This window comes from Peromyscus leucopus, chromosome 3 (assembly GCF_004664715.2).
Source record: "Peromyscus leucopus breed LL Stock chromosome 3, UCI_PerLeu_2.1, whole genome shotgun sequence".
NCBI lineage: Eukaryota > Metazoa > Chordata > Mammalia > Rodentia > Cricetidae > Peromyscus > Peromyscus leucopus.
In genome coordinates, this window is record NC_051065.1 from 5,824,812 (window position 1) to 5,845,484 (window position 20,673).

Genomic DNA, 20,673 nt, shown 5'->3' on the forward strand with positions numbered 1-20,673 from the left:
AACGCCCACATTCACAAGAGGTAGGGTGGTTGGTTTTTGGTTATTCCATGGCAGGTCATGAAAGTTTGTCACCATTTATAGGGGTTGGTTGCAAATAGTTACTGGTTATGGTAAGGGAAAAAACTAAACAACAGAGGTTAGATTCAAGGATCTCTTTCTGATAAGAAAAAAGAAGGATATAGGAATGATAGGATAAAAGGGTAGATTATTAAATCTACTTTTAACTGAAATGTAACTATAATTCTCAAGTATTTACTTACTTATCTATTTCTCAAATTCTTAACCTCCCTGCCATCCCCACTGAGTCAGATCCCCTAAGAGTTGAGCTCACAGTCTGCCAGTTAGCAAGTCTTCCAGACGGTTCTGCCGTGTGCCAAGTCTAAGATCATGACACTGCTAAGTAAGCAGGTACTACAGTGGATCTCAGCCAACATACGTTCTTAGCAAACGTTCAGACAGGGACTCCTTTTGCTCTCTGGTGATCGATACGTGGCGCTAGCTGCTAAAAAAATGCAACCAGCCCCACCAGAGACCTCTCTGCCCTTTATGTCCTTAGTCACTGCTTGGTCATTCTGATAAGGAAGTGGAATGCTAACAAGATTTTTTAAATTCCAAGAATACTCTGTTCTGATGGCAATATTTTGTCACATAAATGATAAGATTCATATATGCCTTTCATGGTTTTTTTTTTTTTTTTTTTTTTTTTTTTTTTTTTTTTTTTTTTTTTCCCAAGAAAGAAGTGGAAGCTGTTGTGGATGTGAAAATGTTACTATTAACTTGTTGGAGACTTTGTTTCTTGGGAAACAGAAATACTCAGTTGCAACAAGGTTCCAAGGAGGCTTCACTAGATGAGGGGTAAGTTCCAGTCTTCAGTTAGCTATTTGTAGATGGAACCCTGAGCACAGCAGGATTTGTTGTAATCTGGCTAAGTCCCATCCGTGCCAATGACTTCACCTTAAACTAAAGAAAATGGTTACTTTATCAATGTACATGTAGGTTTATTTCTTTCAATCCTATACCCACTGTAGTACATGTAAGATGTGATGCTGTACAGAAAAGCATGTAAGTGGGTAATAAAACTTTCCCAGTTTGAATTGTTTATGTTACAGAAAGAAGCCAAAATAAACATGTGAGATTATTTTTAAAATAGCACAAAACATTCTCTAGGCATCAGAGATGTATGGATGAAATATAAAGAAGTCTCAGATAATTGGTTTACTATTTCCACTTTGAAGAACACTTATGGGGAAATTCATGTATTCTCTTAGAGTCTAAGAAATTACATACAGGAAATCCCATGGTCTGTATATGGTTTGTATATCCCGCAAAAGTTTGTGTATTGAAATACTGGTCCTTACTGTAGTGGAGGGAAGTGGTTTGAGATATTTATAAAGTGGGACCTTGTAGGAAGTCCTTAGGTCAAGTGGGAGACAGCCTTCAGATGTAGGAACCAGTCACTCACTAGCTCCTTGTTTTAGTATGTAACCCTTCTATTGGAAACAAACAAAAAACCAACCAAGAACAATAAGAACTAGATTTATACAGAAGGTTGCCCTAGGAAACAAAATCCTGAACAGCAATGCCATGTAGAAAGCTTTGAAATGTCATTGAAATTGCTATAGTTCACCATTCTAAATACATGTGAATGTCATTAGGGAAACCATTTTACAAACTGATGATATCTACCTCCATTCCCTTCCCAGCAAATTCTTATTTAATTTCCTCCAGTGTGGGCTGGGCATTGGTTTAAACTATTTTAATTTCCCTAAGCTATGCAAAGGTGTGGGTAGGCTGGCTATGGCAAGGATTTGGAAGCATTAGACGTGCTGGCTTTAGAAATCCCTGTATGCCAAGTTAGAAAATCCTGGTTTTACTTTACTTTGCACAGAGCAGCAGAGCAACTGCAGGGTGGTGGAACCCTGGCGAAGGCACACCATACAGGGATCAGTGTCTGGCGAGTGCAGTTGAGGAGGGAGGCTGACATTGATTTGTGGACCCCGAGAGGTAGATGGAATATAGAACTAAGTGCAAAAAAATGTCAGACAAGAGCAGCAGATATTGGTGGCAAGATAGCCCATTTTGTGTCACACATGCCCAGGCAGGGTACCAAATAAATAATGTCTGACAGGCACCTAGGACTGTTTGCCTCTAAAAATTCTGCCTATAGAAGGCAGATTAGGATTTAACATTTGTTTGTTTGTTTCTTGTTTCTTGAGACAGAGTTTCTCTGTGAAACGGTCCTGCCTGTCCTGGAACTCACTCCTGTAGACCAGGCTGGCCTCTAACTCACAGATATCGACCTGTCTCCGAAGTGCTGGGATTAAAGGCCTGAGCCACCCCTCCTGGCCAGGATTTAATATTATTTAAGAATTACACTCAATAAACAAATTATTGAGCTTACAAAGTAGGGAAAAAAAAACATTGATGAGACACTAAGACAAGGAGCAAAAAGGATGGTCCAGATAAATGTCTTGAAGAATACCTATATTTGGAGGAAGAACACAAAGAAGCGGGTGTTTCAAAGATAAAAGAAACAGTATGACTTTCTGTAGTGGTCTCTGTTATCTCCAAAAAGACGGTCCTGGGTATAAGGATAAATATTTAGAAGGTAGTTAGGAATTGTACTGGTTTAGGAACATGGCTGTAGTAGGCTCTCCTCTAAGGTCCATGACCTCATTAGCCATAGGTAGTAGGCTAACTTTATAGTACCAGATGTTATCTATCTCCTGTTTAGTGGATTTAAGTCCACTTAGACAGCTGTTGTTTACTGCCAAGACAGAAGTGCCACTACTGCACTGGGAGGGATATCTTGCTGTGCTGGTCACTGTTGTGGTTCATAGGTACGACAGTTGGTCTCCTAAGTATGACAGATTATTGATTGATTTCCTCCCTGGGCAGCTTGCAGACGTCCTTCTAGTACTGTGAAAGCTAATCCTAAGGGAGGAGCATTTCAGGTCAGTTCCAGTTTGATTCCGCTGGGTCCTGTGTCTGATGTATGAGGTGTCTTCAACAGTGAGAGTTACTTTCAACTTTTGGAAGATAACCAAGAGAAGCAGAACTTGTTTTGGGAGTCTCTTAGAGTTTCTTGACTACTGTTTAAATGCAGAGAACAACTGACCATGAGGTGTCCAAGCCTAACTGATACATCCACAACAGAACCCTTACGTCTAAGTATGGTTTGGGGAGCATTGTGGAAGAGTGGGACAGAAGACTGAAAGATCCAGAGGACCAGGACTGTGAAACTGTATCTTCTGGATATGACAGAGAAGCCATACCTGTGAAATCTCAACAATATGGCTGCCTCAATGAGACCCAAACAAAAACATCACCAACTGATTTGTCAACATGGATAGGAAAAAATCTCATGAGGTACTAAACCTAGATGATGAATACTGATAGAGGGAGAATTAGTGTTCTGCAGGTGTGAGACCCTAATTGGTTATCTAAGACCAAGCCATCAGCTATAAAAACATATACATATAAGCAGGACTAAAACAAAAAAGAAATTGGAAGAAATGAGCTAAGGTGGCATGGATGATTCAAAGAGAAAAAGGCCAATAAAATTAATAAAATGTCTGCCAGCTAGCCCCTCCCCAGGCAAAGGTGGTCTTCAATCCATCACAATTCACCAGATTGACATTTCTAGGATAAGATTAAGAGAACTGAGAACTTATCTCAGTAAATTTGCATCAATGTTTAATTTTATAATTTTAAAATAATTATATAAATTTGAAGATACACTGATATTATACACTCAAATATTTCCTTATACCAAAAATAACTCATAGAGACAGTGTCAGGATTTTGCATCAAAATCCTGTTTTTTGGTGAAATTTGAAAACATGCTTTTGGGTGGTCAGTGTGGTAAAAAGCCAGCTCACGTGCCGAGCTTTGGCGGATCACCAAAGAGTAGATATCACTTGCCTACAGCTCTGTTTTCTCTGCTATAGATTGGACTACAACAGAGACTCTCTCTAGAGCTCTTCAGCTAGAAAAAAATGAAACCTTTGAAAGGACATCAAGGAGCAATCTTAATTAATTTGAAGAAAGGAGTCTAAAAGGAGAATGATATATGCTGTTTAAACAGTTTTATGATACTGAAATTAAAAAGCAAAAGTGCTACATATATAAATAGGTAGCTCTGGGAATATGATATGATGTTGCCAAACTCCTAAATTGAAAAAAATAGTTCAAATATTTCAGGCATCTAAGCACTAATGAGGTGATTAGCGAATCCTCTTTAGTGAAATGAGCACACATTATTTGGAGTTCCCCATCAGCTAGTGCATAAACACTGTCCCTTGAAAGGTCCCAGATGCGGGTTTGTTTTTCTTTCTGGGAGTCTTTCCTCAATCTAAATATATATGGATACTATTTATTTTTGCAAATTACATCTGCCATTTAAAGCAGTTTAGTCTAGGGCAAAATCAAACAAAATATTTAATTTATTTTTCTAAATCTCCCATTCTAAAGTTATATGAAAGAATAATGCCTTGAAATAAATTATTTATAAAAAGTTCAGTGTTGCATCTTAAAAAAAAATGTGTAGGTAGCAGGAAAGTACACTGAACAAAATAGTTGAGAGAAAATATCTTCAAAGTATAATTAAATAATTCCCAGCTTTGGAAAATTCACATACCCAATCTGGTTTCTATGAAGATCAAACACTTACAAAGGAGCAAGGCTTGAGGGAGAAACACCAGGATTTCAGTAAACATCTGGTTGCTATTTGCTTTTCAAGAATGAGTTCACTTAAGGAAGCAGTTTTATTTTGACTGTGCTTTTATGTGAGAGAGAGAGAGAGACAGACAGACAGACAGACATGCTGGCTTTTGTTTCCTTTGTACCGTGGAGGGTAAAGGAAACATCAGAACAGGAGGTCACTCCAAGCTCAACTTTGACAAATAAGGAAGGATTTTGCAAAATTAAAGTAAATTGAACTTGAGTTAGTATAAACAAGTCAATGCAGTTAAGGTTGTATAAACAATTTCTTGTGCTCCACTCTGCCAATTAAAGAACAAATTCTGTTCGGCTGTAAATACATCAGGATTTCCATATGCACTGAGGAAAATAACAATAAACCTGGGCACACAATTACTGAGTGTCATAATACAATAAAATAGAACAGCATAGCTTTATAAGTTTCTTTGATTCAATTTCTTTCTTCCTTTTTTTTAAGCCCTGGTTTGATTAAAGTTCAGAAGCATTTCCGATACTACTCTGAGCCCATTACTCACATAATAAAAAACGCATGTGAGATATGTTCTAGGTGGAACGTCGACCAGGCAAAACACACTGCACCTTTTTAAATGTGACCTTTACTCACTTGTCTTCCTGCTAAATAGTTACACAGCAAATTAAAGTCGGGAGAGCAGCAGGGTGCAGGCAGGGGTGGGAGAGGAAAAGGAGTGAGAAGTTCCTTAGACCCTCAAGTTTTAAGTTATCAGTGGAAGCACCTGCAAGGCATATGCCCAAACACCCAAAGAGGACCAGCTCCAAATTGGAGCCGGACTAGTGATTTCCCGTCCCCTCCTCTCTTTCAGTTTCTCTTCTGTCCATACAATGCCAGATCGAAGCTAAGACCAAAAGAAATGTGCCCTAGTTCTCTCTCTCTCTCTCTCTCTCTCTCTCTCTCTCTCTCTCTCTCTCTCTCTCTGTGTGTGTTATTGCATCATTAGCTGGAAGGTGGTCGTTTACTAGTCATCCTACACAAGGCAGCAACTCATCTGCATCGCAGACTTGCTTCTGTTCCACCCAAACTTTTGACCGTGAGAGATGGACTTTTCCATTAGGACAATTCTGATTGGATTAAGGATGCTCATCCTTAGTTTAGAGTTACTACAAGCAAGCCTTGCATTACAGCCTTTCATTAAAAATAAGAATGCAAAAATATTGGTCCGGCTACATGAGGGCCTCCCAGAAACAGCCTTTGTGATTGGAATACCCTTATTCTTTTATTTTTTGATTCTTGCTGCAGTCTGATTTCTGCTGCAACTGGAAAAATATGTCTTCTCCAAAGATCTATAAATAATTCTGGCTTGACAAAAAAAATATCCTGCCAGACTCTTTTGAACATATTACTTGGAGTCTACCCTGGAAGCAGGTCAATAACTTTGAGAAAATATCTATTCTCTTTTAGGCCACTGTACCATTCTGTGAATTAAGACTTGGATTTGCTCAACAGTACCTGGATGGTATAAAATTGAGGGATTTGATGGTGTCTCTGTCTTTTGCTTCAGTGAAGAATATGTTATGAAAATCCTAGCTCATAAAATATGTCTTCTGAAAGGAAAGTATCAGAACAGCACACCATGAGTCCTTTACATCAGGAAAGAACCGAGGAGAATAATGTAGAGGTCACAGATGGGCCCTGGGGATGAAATGGAGGTTTGTACCACTTATTCTTGTTGCTTTCTAGGTTCACAAAATCCAAAGCTATATGCTCACTTTCATGTTCTCTTCACTGGAAAACATCTTTAGGCAATAGCATTTGCTACCTTGTTTTACAGAATAGTAAGCATTCAGAGAATTAACCATTGTATCTGAGTATGTGGCCTCTACAAACACCCTGGACTCTCTGCTTGAGTTCATAGTGTCCATTTACCCGTCCAAAGTTTAGGTATCTGCATCTCAGTACATTTAAATTCATCTCGCCTCTCCAAAAATCAACAGGCAAAGATGAGAAGAGGCCCTTGAAAATTCCCTGGCCAAAGAGTGCAGCGGTTTTGAATCTGGACTTAGATGGTGGCATATGAAATACAGGCTCCGTGGACTGCCATTGTTACATTTGTGCGATCTGTGTCCTGGCACCAGGTTAGCCCATGAGTTGAGTATCAATGTTCTTTTAAGGTTATAGAAGAATAAGAAGCTAAGCCAAGTGTGGAGGCACGTGCCTGTTATACCAGGAAACTAAGGTCGGTTTGGGACCAGCCTGAGTCGTGTGGGAAGCCGGAAGGTGTAGCTGTAACACTTGTTCCTTTATTCTGGAGAGTAAAACTTTCAGTTGTTGCTCTGGATCTTTGGAGGTTTAACAGCAAAGCTAAGCCCACAGTATTGTAGCTAAGAAGGAATATCCAATATGGGTCCTAGTCTTCTATCTCCATTTTAGTAGCTGTGTTATTATATGCTTTACTGCAATCCATAGAATTGTTTTTGGATGAGGTTTGTTGCAGTTTAAAGAAACAAGTCATCTCAAACCTAGGTTCCAATTGTCAGCTTGTTATTGGATCAAGCTACATCCGTTGATCCCTCCAGCTACATCAGTCAAAAACTTTCCCATAGAGGTACAATAATATAAATTTTAGGTTGTAGGACCATGCAGTGCACATTGCAACTAATCAACTCTGTTGTAGCCAAACATAACATGAAAACAAAAGAATGTGATTGTGTTCCAACAAAACTTTATTTGCACAAACAGCCACTGGACCAGATTTGGCCAACCTTAGCAAGAAAGGCCTTTCCCTTTTTTTTTTTTTTAATTTCTTCAGAAAACATTACACAGAAAATCCCTCATGCAATGTGTAGGAAAATGTAATTGTTATTCCAATTCTGTGGCTTTGAGATCAGATTTGGTCTGTAACACACAGAATGTGCAAGTATAAGATGTGTTTCAAAGTTGAAAAGGGGTTACATATGCACTGCTTTTCAAATACACATGAATAATTCTGATCCACTAGAAAAACTACTCTTGAGTCCCTTGGGCCACACTTTATTTAAACTTCACGTAAGGAGTAAGGTTTAAAACTTTTAGAAAACATCTATTCTCTTTTAGGCCACTACACATCGAAGTGCTGATTTACTAAATAGCGCCAGCATGCTGGGAGAGAGTAAATGGGTAGTACGTTCCTGTTCCTCTCCTCCTTAGAGAATTATATGCTCCTCTGAATGCAGGGACATGTGCTCTATTTTTCAAAAGCAAGGGATTGGAAGGCCATGAAAATACACTCTAGGTCTGTGACATTTTGTAGTCTTAGCTCTTAAAGGACCATTGTCCTTGTGCTGTTCTCAAAACCAGTGTAAGGATGAAAGACCGACTATAAACACCCACACTCTTAAATGATAAGCAACTCAATGGTGCAGCAGCAAGCAGACTTCTGTGTAGTTTCCATTCTGAAATGAATCCTGAGAACTGTTGCTCCTTGATCCTATCATCTACCCCTTAGATCAGTGTCCCTAACATGGCTGCACCTAAAAATCACATGTGTATGTTCTCAGCATATATGATCTGGGCCCCATTCCAGAACTATGAATGAGATGAAATGTTGGCAGAACTTTCATTTGCCTCTTCTCAAATGAGACTAGAGAAAGTGATTAAATCCATTTCATGTGCTACTTGAAAGTAAATATTACAACTGCCTTTAACGGAGACCCAGAGCCAAAATGACTTACATTCATATGAATATGAAAGAACCCATATTCGTTCCCAATGGAGCATCAACTTCTCTTATGCCCCTAGCACGGAATTAACCCCCAGGGAAGGAGGATCCATAATGCTCATATCATAATTTAGGAACTGAAATTGCCAACTTTTTTTTTCAAGGGGTATTTATTAAGAAATAGAATTAAAAAAAAAAAACAAATACACACACACACACACACACACACACACACACTCACACACACAAAATAAAAATGCAAAACTCAGGACTGGGGAATGAGTCAAGAGTGGTTGAGAGCCCTGGCTGCTATTCCGAAGGATGGGGGTTCCATTCCTAGCATACACATGGAGTTCGCAACTGTCTGTAACTCCAGTTCAGGGAATCTGACACATCTTCTGGCCTGAAAGGGCAACATTCTCAATCTCTCTCTCTCTCTCTCTCTCTCTCTCTCTCTCTCTCTCTCTCTCTCTCTCTCTCTCTCACACACACACACACACACACACACACACACACACACACACAAACACACACAAACCAAAATGACAACAACAACAACAACAACAAAAAACCAAACAAATACCACCACCACCACCACCAAAATGAAGTTACTCTACCAGGACGAATGATTATATTTAAAAGTAGAATGCTGCCTGTCTGGCCCATGACCCTTTTTATATATTTTCTAACATTTATTATTTTTATCATCCTATAAGGCTTTGAAAAATGACTCTTAGCTAGAAAAAGGCACAAAGAGAGAGGTCAGCAGAGGGATTGCGGTGAAGTCAGGACAAGAGAGAAGAACAGGTAAAAATAATAGTTTTTTTTTTAAGAAAATAGGTCTCATACCTACTTTCCTTTGTACATGAATGCATTTTATCAACACACCGAGCCTGCCCCTGTACCCTCTGCAGCATTGGAGGGGGCAGGCACTTACTTTTGTTTTAATATCATGTTTTCGTATTGTAGGTTAGCACCAAGACGAAAGTGCAATGGCAAAATAAAAGGCATACAGGACAGGACTCAGGTCCTTCTGAGTTGTCGCCATTGCCAAGCTGCTCAGCCTGGGGGGCACAAGTTCACACGCATCGGTGTAGCTTCCTTCTCTGCTGATGCACACGAGGTAAAAATAACGAGGCAGTCAACTGTGCGCCAGCAAAGGAATCACGAGAATTCCATTCTGAATAAAGTATTCCTGTAGTATTTACAGTTCAATCATAGCTTATAGGTTAAATTGGTGGTCATATAAAATAAGCTGTGATTTCCTTTTTAATTCCGCATGTGTTACACGTTAGATTAGAATCACAGGGCTATTTTACTTCAGGTATTGTCTCCACAGTGCTCCACAGTGAAAAAAAATTAAAAGTCAAATCTACAGACCAAAATCAATTTCCATACTTCAGATATTGTGAAATTGATCCTTTTGCTGGAGGCACTAGGTAACAGAGTAAGAGAATGCTAGCCTGAGCTGGAAAGATGTTTTTAAAGCTGGCAGAATGTGGGAAAGGAAATTGAATCATCATCTACACAACAAATGCTAGTGTCCCTACACAGTTATCGCTGGTCATCGGGCCCAGCAGCAGCTCCAGGTGCCAGATTCTACCGCTCCAAGCTGCCTTTGCACTTTCATAGTACTTGGAAGCCGCAAAGCCATCCTCCCTATTCTGTGTCAAACTGACCCACAGGCGTCAGGAGAAAGAGGTGATGCAATCCATCTGTTTTGCAGCTGGAGAAATTTAAAGTTGAATTGAAAGTAAAATGCACAGATAATCTGCACTGTATCCATACTAAGTCAGGGGCAGCATCAAGATGTAGTGGGATATAAGGATTTCAGCCCACAATAGCATGTCACCAGGAGCACATGGCGTGACGCCGGGAATGCTGGTGACGCAGTGTTCTAGTCTATTCTGTTCTAAAGAGGTTCTGATGACGGCACTTCCAAGTGTTCTGCGCCTTTAACTTGTTCCCTTGTAATAGAACGAACTCAACAAAACTCGAAAGAGTTCACCACAATTTTGTTCTCAGCTCTTATCAACATTCCAGGGCTTGCGTGCTCCTCCATGTTTTTCTTATTTGTAGGCAGAGGTCTCTGGTTTGGAATTCTAACCTACCCCTACAGAACAGAGACCAGTATGCTGCATTCACAGAGGCCCGCCTTCCAAACGGTACTCTCAACACCTTATGATTGTCTTCCTTCTCATCTCAAGATCTTCGCTGATTCTACTCCCTGAGAGCTTCGCCAGCCAAGGGTGAGGGTGATCGGGGCCAAATATCATCCATCCTTCTCAGACACATCTTTCCAATGTTCCTTCACCCCCACAGGCCAGTAAAGGGATACCACACTGAAGCAAGCTTGTTACCTCATTACGAGAGTATGGGGCACCAGAATCTGACTATTCTCTCCCAAAGAAAACTACCTTTGAAAAAAAGCAGTGAATTCAAATTGTTTCATTTCCCTTTCTTACGAAAAAAAAAAAAAAAAAAGGAAAATAGACACACAACAGTTCCATATTTGGCATCCCACTTCCACAAATTCTACTTTGACAATTTTTTTAGTTCTCACATTTGCATTAAAAGTGAACAGGTTTTTTTTATTGTCATTATTCCCTGAGTAATGCTCTATGCATAAAAATGATGTGTGTTATATGTATGTTGTATTAGGTATTATAAATGATCTAGAAATGATTCAAAATATGTGTGTGGGGTGGTTATTTGCAAAGACTACACTATTTCATAAAAGGGGTTTGGGTGTCTGCAGGGAGCCCTGGAGCCAATCCTCTGTGGGCACTGAGGGATGACTATATTGTGTCTTCATAAAAATGAAAATGTGACTAGCTTATGCTCAATGCATAGTCTGCATCACTGTATCTCCCATGAGTTCAGTGCAGGATAATGAGCCACAAGAGACTAAGGCAGCAGAGGAGCAAAGAAGAAGAACATAGGAAATGAGTGTGGGACTCAGGGCCTCCCATCCATCCTTCCCTCACATCATTATAGTCCATTTCTTCCCAGAAAGACTCAGTTTCCATTCATGTTTCTTCATTTTAGTCAGGCAGTGACAGAGCGTGTTGAATAAGGTCATGAATACAGATTATAGTGTGGGACCTACCCTGTGTTCAGCTCTTGGAGAGGTAGTAGCTGTAACTCATTTTATTCTCTCAACCTCCTTCATGTACTCAATTTTCTCACAAGTAATTTTATAACAACTTGTTTCTTATTTTTCTCTTCAAATGATAGAAATGAAAATACTTGATGACTAATGGAATGTATAATGAATGTCCTCACCACTTTCCTATTTAGAACCATCTGCGAATCCCATTTCAACTGGCTTTGCAAAACAATTTCCAGCACATTCTACTTGCCATCAAATGAAGAGGCAATTTTCTTAAAATATGGAGCAGTTCAGTGCTAGAAAGAATATGTATTCACACACATAAACATAAACATTTTTAATGTAGCATTTAAATATGAACTATGTGACTCCAAAATGCAAACAGAATCATTTCAAGAATAAAGAGATCTAACTAAAGCAAATAGAGAAAAGGTAATAAAAATAATCAAAGAAGCTGAGTGTATATGATATATGATATGAGATATTTGATCATAGATAAAACCTTGTTTTGTGAAACAGTTTGATAGGAAGAAAATTAGCAGCATAGTCTAGAACGTGTCCATATGTGGAGTAACTCTGAGAGTTACTTATCATTCTGACCTTGGTCCAACAGCTCCAGATCTAGGGCAGCACCAGGTCTTTCTTCAACAGTGCCAACACTGTAGCCATGCTGGCCAAGGAGGTGCTGGTGCATCTGAAGCTCCGCTCTGCTGTACGAAAGGGGCCTGAAGAGGATGGCCCTCCTGCTGCGACTGCCAAAGTGTGTCTCAATAGATTCTTCAATCTACGAAGAGAAAGAGGCCATCAAAATCCAAGGTGAAATAGTAGTGTCTTCCCACTGAAGGGCATCATCAACACGCACCAAGGCCGTTCAGAAAGGTATCCTTCCCATTTCCTCTAGGAATGAAGCACAGCAGATTTCTATTCACTGACAAGGACGACAGCAATCTCGGGCAAGCACTGAAGGTCAGCTGAGTAAGTAGCTCTCACTGTTATGGAAAGATGAGTGTTTAAAGACACAGAGCCCCGTGGGGGAACCTGCTGCCTAGAAAGACAGGGTAGCTGAAAACATAAATTAACGGTAATGACTGTCATCAAAGGAGTCCTAACTCACTACCTTTTGATGAGACTTAGGCAAATCTGACATAGGACATGGACTCAGAGAGGACGGGGACACTGTTGAAAAGACTCAGAGCTGAAAGGCTGCCAGGGCTGTCCGTCATGGTGAATATTGATGGCCAACTCGACAGGACCCAGAATCACATGGTAGACAAAGCTCTGGGCGTGTATGCAAGGGAGTCGCTAAACTGACTTAGTTGAGGTGGGAAGCCTCACCCCAATGCTGTCTGCATCATGCCACAGGTCGTGACTTTTGAACTGTGTCCAAGGGGAAAGCAAGCTGAGCGTCAGCATTCATTTCTCTCTGTGTCCTGCCACTATACACGATTTGACCATCTATGTCATGTCCCTACTGCCGTGCCTCGCCAACAATGATGGACTGGACCTCCAAACTATAAGCCAAAATAAGTTGATTTTGTCTGGTATTTTGCTGCAATGGTGGCAAAAATGACTACTACTCTGTTACTTTTCTCAGTTACAATATTTCAAAGCTTGAAGGCATCCTCATGAGCCAGGAAGAGTCTTATGTGGGAGCCAACAGGAGCTGCTGAAGCTTAATAATTCAGGGTTCTTCCCATAGTAGCTTATTACTACCCCAAACACATATTCTTCTTTATCATTACAGTGCTTAGGTTATTCCATAAGTAAAGGGAGTTTTTGAATCCACAAGTAGAAAGTGGCAGAAATTTAAATTTATTTATAATATCTTAATGGCAGATACTGAGTATTTTTCTGAAACTCAAAAGTAAGCCTTGATAAATGAGCTTTGTTTATTGTTGGAAGTAATGAGACTGAACAATGGTCAGGCAAGAGATATAAGAGACCAAAGAAGAGGAGGAAAAGGCGGGGTGCTGTAAAGAAGGGTAAATCACTTTGAATGGCAGCTATACACGAGCTTGTCCACTTAGTGGGTTGGAAACATATGACACCCATGTTTTTCAGGATTTAATTTTTTTAACACAATTTCCATTAACAGTTGATTTCACTTCTCTTTTCAATAGATTTTTTTTATTTTGTGTATGTATATGTATGGCTATGTGCACTTATGTGTGGTGCCTGTGGAGGCCAGGAAAGGGTAACAGATTTCCTGAAGCTGGGGATTCAGTGGGTTGAGAGCCATCTAGGATGAGTGCTGAGACCCAAACTCTGGTCCCCTGGAAGAACAGCAGTTGCTGTTAACCACTGAGGCATCTCTCCAGACACCAAATCCACTTCTTTGTCAGATGCCACAGGGCTGTAAGAAGCTGCCTTCCATCACTGGTCATGTAACCCGATTATTTCCACGCCTGGTTTCCATCTTGCTCTTTTTTATATCACTTGCTCTATATGTACCATAGAAAGGCCTTCTCTGCCTTTTATGTCTTTATCATCTCATCCATCCATCAAATTCCAAACATTCCATTCCCAAACATTCAATCGCTACCTTGGAAATTTTTAATTATGATACATATTTCTATCAGAGTCTTATTTAGGCTTTTATTGAGCAAATGGTTTATTTGGCTTATGCTTCTGTATCACTGATCATCATCAACAAAAGTTAGAATAGAAAGTCCAATAGGGAAGGGACCTGGAGTAAAAAACTGATGCGGAGGCCCTGGAAGGGTGCTGGACAATGGGTTGCTACACTTGCTTTCTTTCTTATAGAACCCAGGACATGAGCCCAGGGATGGTTTCCACTGACATCAATCATTAATTAAGAAAATGCCCTATGGGCTTGCTTACAGCCCAATCTGAGGCATTTCTCAGTTGAGGATTCCTCCTCTCAGATGACTATAGCTTGTATCAAATTGACATAAAGCTATCCAGCACAGTAAGTATTGATGAAAGGATTTTACATCCCTCCCCCATGTCAGTCCCTTCTGAGCCAGGCTTGGCTTGTTGGTTTACCTCTAGTGTCCATCCCAGAACACTGCACATGCCATATACTTAACAAGTGAGGACATTTAAATTAATAGATTGTAGTGCAGAATCAAAATCAAAATAAAGATATGTATGGAAAGAAGAAACATACTTAGCTGGGCATGATGGTGCATACCCAATCACAGCACTCAGGAGGTTGAGGCAAGATGATCAAGAGTTCAAGACCAGCCAAAGTACACAATGAGGCTGTCCAAGAAGAGAAAGAAGAAAATAGAAACAAGAGGAAGATGAAGTGGGGTTCAGAGGGTAGAGGGAGGAGGAGAAGGAGACACCAACAACCTAGCTGCAACCTATTGCTGTCTGCAAATGTATAGACCTAGCCTAGCGAAGTACAGGACACAAAAGTGTCACCTTGTTCTTGCTAGCACCATCTATGTGATCTTTCTTCTGGGTGCTATGAAGGTGAAAGAGTTAAGATGTGTAAAGTACTTAGAGCCGTGCTTCCCATACAGCAGGTACTGTGTCTGAAATAGTAACATATCATAAAGAGTGAGGGGCCGAGAAAATGTTCTGAGTTGTGTGAGACACACACAAGGGTGATGAGTGAGTCCCGAAGCAACAGAACATCATCCCCTTCTGTGCATGGTACTTGGGGAAAAACACCCTTAAGCAGTGATTCTTCCGTGCTAAAGGATGTCGTGTTTTGTGGATGAAGAAGCTATCTGTCCTAGTTTGCTTCCTGTTTGTAATAAAACACTGACCAAAACCAACTTGGGGGAGAAAGGCTTTGGATTACAGACGATAATCCATCACTGGGGGAAGCCATAGCAGACACTCAAGACAGGAACCTAGAGGCGGTAACTACAATGGAGACCGTGAAGGGACACTGTTAACAGGCATCTGTACTGGCCTGCCCTTAGGGTCCTGACAGGACATATCCTCAGCTGCAGCCACTAAAAGCAACCCCTGTGCACATTCACTACATTTCCTTATAAAAGGCAGGCCTTGCCCACCTCTGGTCTCTTTCTCTTCCTTCGCTCTCATCCCCAGGGCCCAGTCTCTGCCCTCTTCTTTGCCCCTTTACTCTCCTCCCCTCAATAAACCTCCCATGTGGGCCCTGTTGTATGGCGTGACTCCTGCCTGTCATTTTTGAAATACATTTGGTGCCAAGACTCAGATAGGCTCTACCAGCAGTCTGAGATGTGCTGAGACCCTGGAACCTGGTCCGCCCCACAGCCCTGCTTTCCCACCTAACAGATGGCTGGGACTCTCCATCCAACACCAACAATTGCTACCCCCTCCCCCTTCTTCACTTCTGGCCATTTCCCATGAATGAGGCTTCGTTTCTCAAGCACAGCCCTCGCCTTCTGGATTTTCTCGAAGTCCTGGAACCAGGTGACTGTGTCTCACTTGGGCTCTGAACCCATCCGCCCCTTCTATTGTGGATGATGATCCACTGATGGGCCTGTGCCTCCTCACCAGTCCTGGCTGAATTTCTGGTACACTAGAGATTCCAGCCCTTGGATCTTCTCTACCTCACTCATGGAAAATGAGCCTACCCCCATACCTATCTATCACCTGACTTAAGGGCTAAACGTACCCGCCTTTGCCCTAATACACCTTAGAAATCAATCCAAATGGCCATTTACCGGTACCCCGTATCCCGGGATGTTTGCAACTTCTGTCAGCCATCCAATAGATGGAAGGGGGTACCCTGTTTTCAAGCTTTTCCACGCCCTTCTCTCTGTTCTTTCTTCCTGCTCTACTCAGCTCCTGCTAGCTGGGAAGCCTCCTGCTGTGCACCCCTGTTATGCCGCATTCCCCCTGCTCAGCCTCTGCCAAAGCAGTTACATCATCACCTGTCTCCAGATCCCTTTCCATGGCATGCGCACAAACCCTTTAAAAGTGCCCGCCAGGCAGAGCTCATTCTCTTTGCCTCATCTCTTGCCTCTTACTCCTCTCCTTGCCTCTAATTCCCTCTCTTGTCCTTTCTTTTCTCTTGCTTCTCTTCCTCTTGCCTGCCTGTCGCTCTCAAGTCCCCACTCCAATGCACCCTTTTACACTTTGGCTCTCCCCCCTCCCAGTAAACCTCTCGGACTAACCCTGTTGTGTGTGGCATGTTTGCTTAGCGGCATACCTTGGCAGGGCCCGCCGAGGGTACCCACTTCACGCTAGTAACTTATCTGCACCCGCGGATCTGTTCTCTTCCACCTGCAACAAATTTGCTTTCTCATTCACAAACAGCTTTGCTTTCCATTCAATACCAACAATTGATTTTTCCGGTGGGGCTACCCACCTCTGACCATTCCCCTGGATGTGAGACTGACCTCAGTATTCTTTGGACTAGGCAGTCGGGGAACAGAGAAAGAATTCTCTCTCCACTTTCTTTCCTTTTTGTTTGCTCCAAGACCTGCTTGTGTCTATCTGCTCTCTCTCTCTCTGTAAGTGTCCTGTTTGCTGCAAGGTGTGAGGTGAGTCTGAGATGGAGAAGCCAGCTTCATCTGGCTCAGCACACACTGGTTTTCCCTTTCTTTTACTTTATTCAACTCCTGTTTAATGTGTGTGTGTGTGTGTGTGTGTGTGTGTGTGTGTGTGTGTGTGTGTGAGAGAGAGAGAGAGAGAGAGAGAGAGAGAGAGAGAGAGAGAGAGAGAGAGAGAGATAGAGATTTGGATTTAACCCTATATGTGTAAATATAAGCTGGGTTCTGTGTGTATGTGTATGTGTATGTAATAACTTGGATTCAACTCTGTGTATATGTGTATGTAACTATTGTTTTGGAAAACATATTTTAAACGGCAACTACTTGGCTCTCCTCCATATCGGCTGGTGACTTCATCATGATTTTTTGTGAGCTCCAGGGAATCTACTTGGCTCCACCTCGAACAACATCTTGCCAGGTCCAAGTGGTGCCAGACAATTCCAGAGACCCTGGACAGTGAAGTGAGACAGCCAGCTACCCTAGGACATGGCCAGCACTCTAGTTTTCTCAGGTCCCCCAAAGATGATTGCCATCCCCCAGGTCAGCAGGAAGGAGTTTCGAAAACACCCGCCCTCGTCCCTGCCTCACCGGCTACCCCTTTCTACCTCCTCACCTTTTTATAACAAACAAAAGGGAGGAGTGTTAGCATTCAGGCATCTGTACTGGCTGCCCTTAGGGTCCTGATAGGATAGACCTCAGCTGCAGCCACTAAGAGCACCCCCTGTGCAAACTCACTACATTTCCTTATAAAAGGCGGGCCTTGCCCACCTCCCGTCTCCTTCTCTTTCTCATCCTTTGCTCTCTTTCCCAGGGCCCAGTCTCTGCCCCTTCTCTCCCCTTCCCTCAAGAAACCTCCCGTGTGGGCCCTGTTGTATGGTGTGACTCCTTCCTGCTGTTTTTGAAATACAACGGACACTGCTTACTGAACCACCTGAATGGGGTTGGTGCCCCCAGTGGGCTGGGCTCTTCAACTATTAATCAAGAAAATGCCCCCCAGGCTTGTGTATGGGCCAATCTGTTGAAGGCATCATCTCACTCAAATTTACCTCTTCCCAAATAACTCTAGTTGGTGTCAAGCTGACAAAAACTGACTAGTACACTATTTAAACTCCAAGAATTTATCTGCAAACTGGGACATGATTCCCAAGAAAATGTAATTGCATGACAAACTTATAAAGAGTGTCTGGAACTGAGCATAGGCTGTGTCTTTTGATAGACATGGGATTATAGGGAATGTGTGGCCTTCACTAGGCCAAAGTAAACAAACAGGCGTCCGGGTGAAAGGGGAGACTGTGCTTCCAAATATATCAGTGACACTCAAATGAAATACAAGGACCAGCATTCCCCTTCTTGCACTGTTTTTCCCCTAACCACAGGATGCTTCTCTCTATTTCAGTTGGCCCAAGGACAGGGGTTGGACATGAGCAGAGAGTCTCTTAAACTATTCAATCGTTTTCATTCTGAAACCAACCACTCATCTTTTTCACTCAACCAGCATGAGCTGAAGCAAGAGCAGTGTGACTTTTACCAGCACATCTTATTATTGGGACACATTTTAAATAGTGCAGAAGTTCTGGCTGTGTTTTATTACAGCCTCCATTAACTTGACCTAAAATTCGAATTCACTTCTGAGACTATAGCAAATAACAGAAATGAGATGGTCAGTAAAACTGTGTTGTCCTATCCTGTAGTATAAACTGCCCTTGATCTTGTGACATTTAGAACACACTGTATCAGCAGAGCGGCCCAATACCACAGGGCAGGGACAATTTTAGCTAGTCCAATGACAGGTGCACATGCTTCGTAAGTGAAACAGAAACTGTGCAAACAATTAGTCAACTGCGCCAACAAAAGCTGGATTACCAAATTTGAGAAGCAGCACTGGGGGAAATAAGCTTGTGATTACACCTTCAGTTTCAAAGGCATATCTTCAATGGAATCCCACATTTAGCCACTGTTCTCCGCTACAACCCACCTGCAGGCTCACAATCCTGCTGACCAGAATTATTTGCCTATCTTTCTTATTGAGAGATTTGCAAAGTTCTTCCTCAGAAATCACTTTGCTAGACTACCTGAGAGCCTTTTTTATAGATGAGCACATTATTTTTACTGGAAAGACTTCAAAATCTGAAATCTTTATGTCACCTTAGGTAAAGCGAGGGTGGGTTATTGTAATAAAATACTAGGAGTGTTTGATGGGGCAATGGAGACCAAAAGGAGAGAGAGAGTGATCATCAAAACATGGACTTGAATTCTGGCTTAGCTGTTTGCTTGCTTTACATACTGGGTCAAGTTTTTTAATCTGTCCACATCCGAGGGATCTCATATGTGTAGCTAAAAGAACAAATCCTACCTCATGAGCTTGTATTGGAAAAAAACAAAGTTTGACATGAAAATGTCAGTGTTATTGGACATGTTTTTGATGATCACATCATATACATGTATGAAAATTTCAATGAAAAGATCAAATAAAAATTCAAAAAGCAGCATTGAAAGGAATAAAAGAATGAAGAGAGGAAGGGAGGGAAGGAGGAAAGAAGAAGTTACTTCCAAGAAAGAAACACGAAAGGAGCAAACAGTAGAGGGAGGCTCCTCGGCTCCTCCCCTGGTTCAATAGTACGGAATTGTTTTCAAAACCAGTGCGCAGGGGCTGGGCAGCAATAGTTAAAACACATTCCAGTTTTAGAGAAGACCCGGGTTTTGTTCGAAGCACCCACATGGCAGATCGAAACTACCTGCAATTCCAGTTCAAGGGAATTGAATGCCCTTTTCCCAGCATCCACAGACACCAGGCATGGACCTTATCAACTTACAGAATTCGTAATAGAAAGGGACAGCTATAATACTAAAACATACATAAATTTGAACTATAATACTGTATTATAGCTGTCCCTTTCTATTACGAATTCTGTAAGTTGATAAGGTTTGGTCTCTGTCATAAAAGGTGTATTAGTAATAAACTATATATTCATATGCTTACTATGTTTTCTTTTATAAAAGTCATTTCTTATTCAAATAGAAGTCTACTTTTGTTAAGTTATTATGTGCACTTTTTATTTTTTATTGAAATTTTTTTTCATAGAACATATTTTGATTATGGAGTCTCCCTCCCCCAACTCTTCCCAGATCCTCCAGATCCTCCCCACCTCCCCACCCCCCCAAACCCATGCCCTTTCCTCCTCTCTTTAGAAAACAAACAGAAAAACAAACAAGCAAAAACCCAAACAAACCAAAAAAAAAAGGAAGAAACAGACACACAAACAAAATACATAAAAATTCAAAATCAGAAACCATAGAAGCAAAAGTCTAGTAAGCCAAAACTGCCCAAACAAAGCAACATGAGGCAGAAAGTCTTCAAAAATCCCATTGAGTTGGGTTTGTGTTGGCCATCTACTACCGGGCATAGGGCCTGTCCTGAAACGTGGTTTAGATACCCAGTAAGACTCCAATGGAGAAAGCTAACTTTTCCTTTGCAAGCCGATGTCAATTGCAGATAGCCTCTTGGTTGGGGGAGCAGCCCAAATCTACTTCTCCCTGTCTGTGCTGTGACTCCTTCTAGCTTGAACATGTGCAGGCCCTGTTCTAGCTGCTGCAGAGTCCACAGGTGGAGTAATCCTGTTGGACCTGGAGGACATTGTTTCTCCACAGTGATCCATCTCTCCCTGGCTCTTAACAATCTTTCCATCTCCTCTTCTGCCTAGCTTTTTGAGCCCTGAGGGAAGGATTG

At 41.5% G+C, this 20,673-nt stretch overlaps 1 protein-coding gene across 3 annotated transcripts in view; it reads right to left on the bottom strand.

Moving 5' to 3' along the window:
* The window catches only part of Cped1 (cadherin like and PC-esterase domain containing 1), a 273,161-nt gene that overhangs the window by 228,688 nt on the left and 23,800 nt on the right, over positions 1-20,673 (bottom strand). For all 3 annotated transcript variants that reach the window (XM_028873006.2, XM_028873005.2, XM_028873007.2), the window contains one exon: positions 12,088-12,271. In XM_028873006.2, the coding sequence (XP_028728839.1) occupies positions 12,088-12,271 (184 nt within the window). The remainder of the gene's footprint in view (positions 1-12,087; positions 12,272-20,673) is intronic.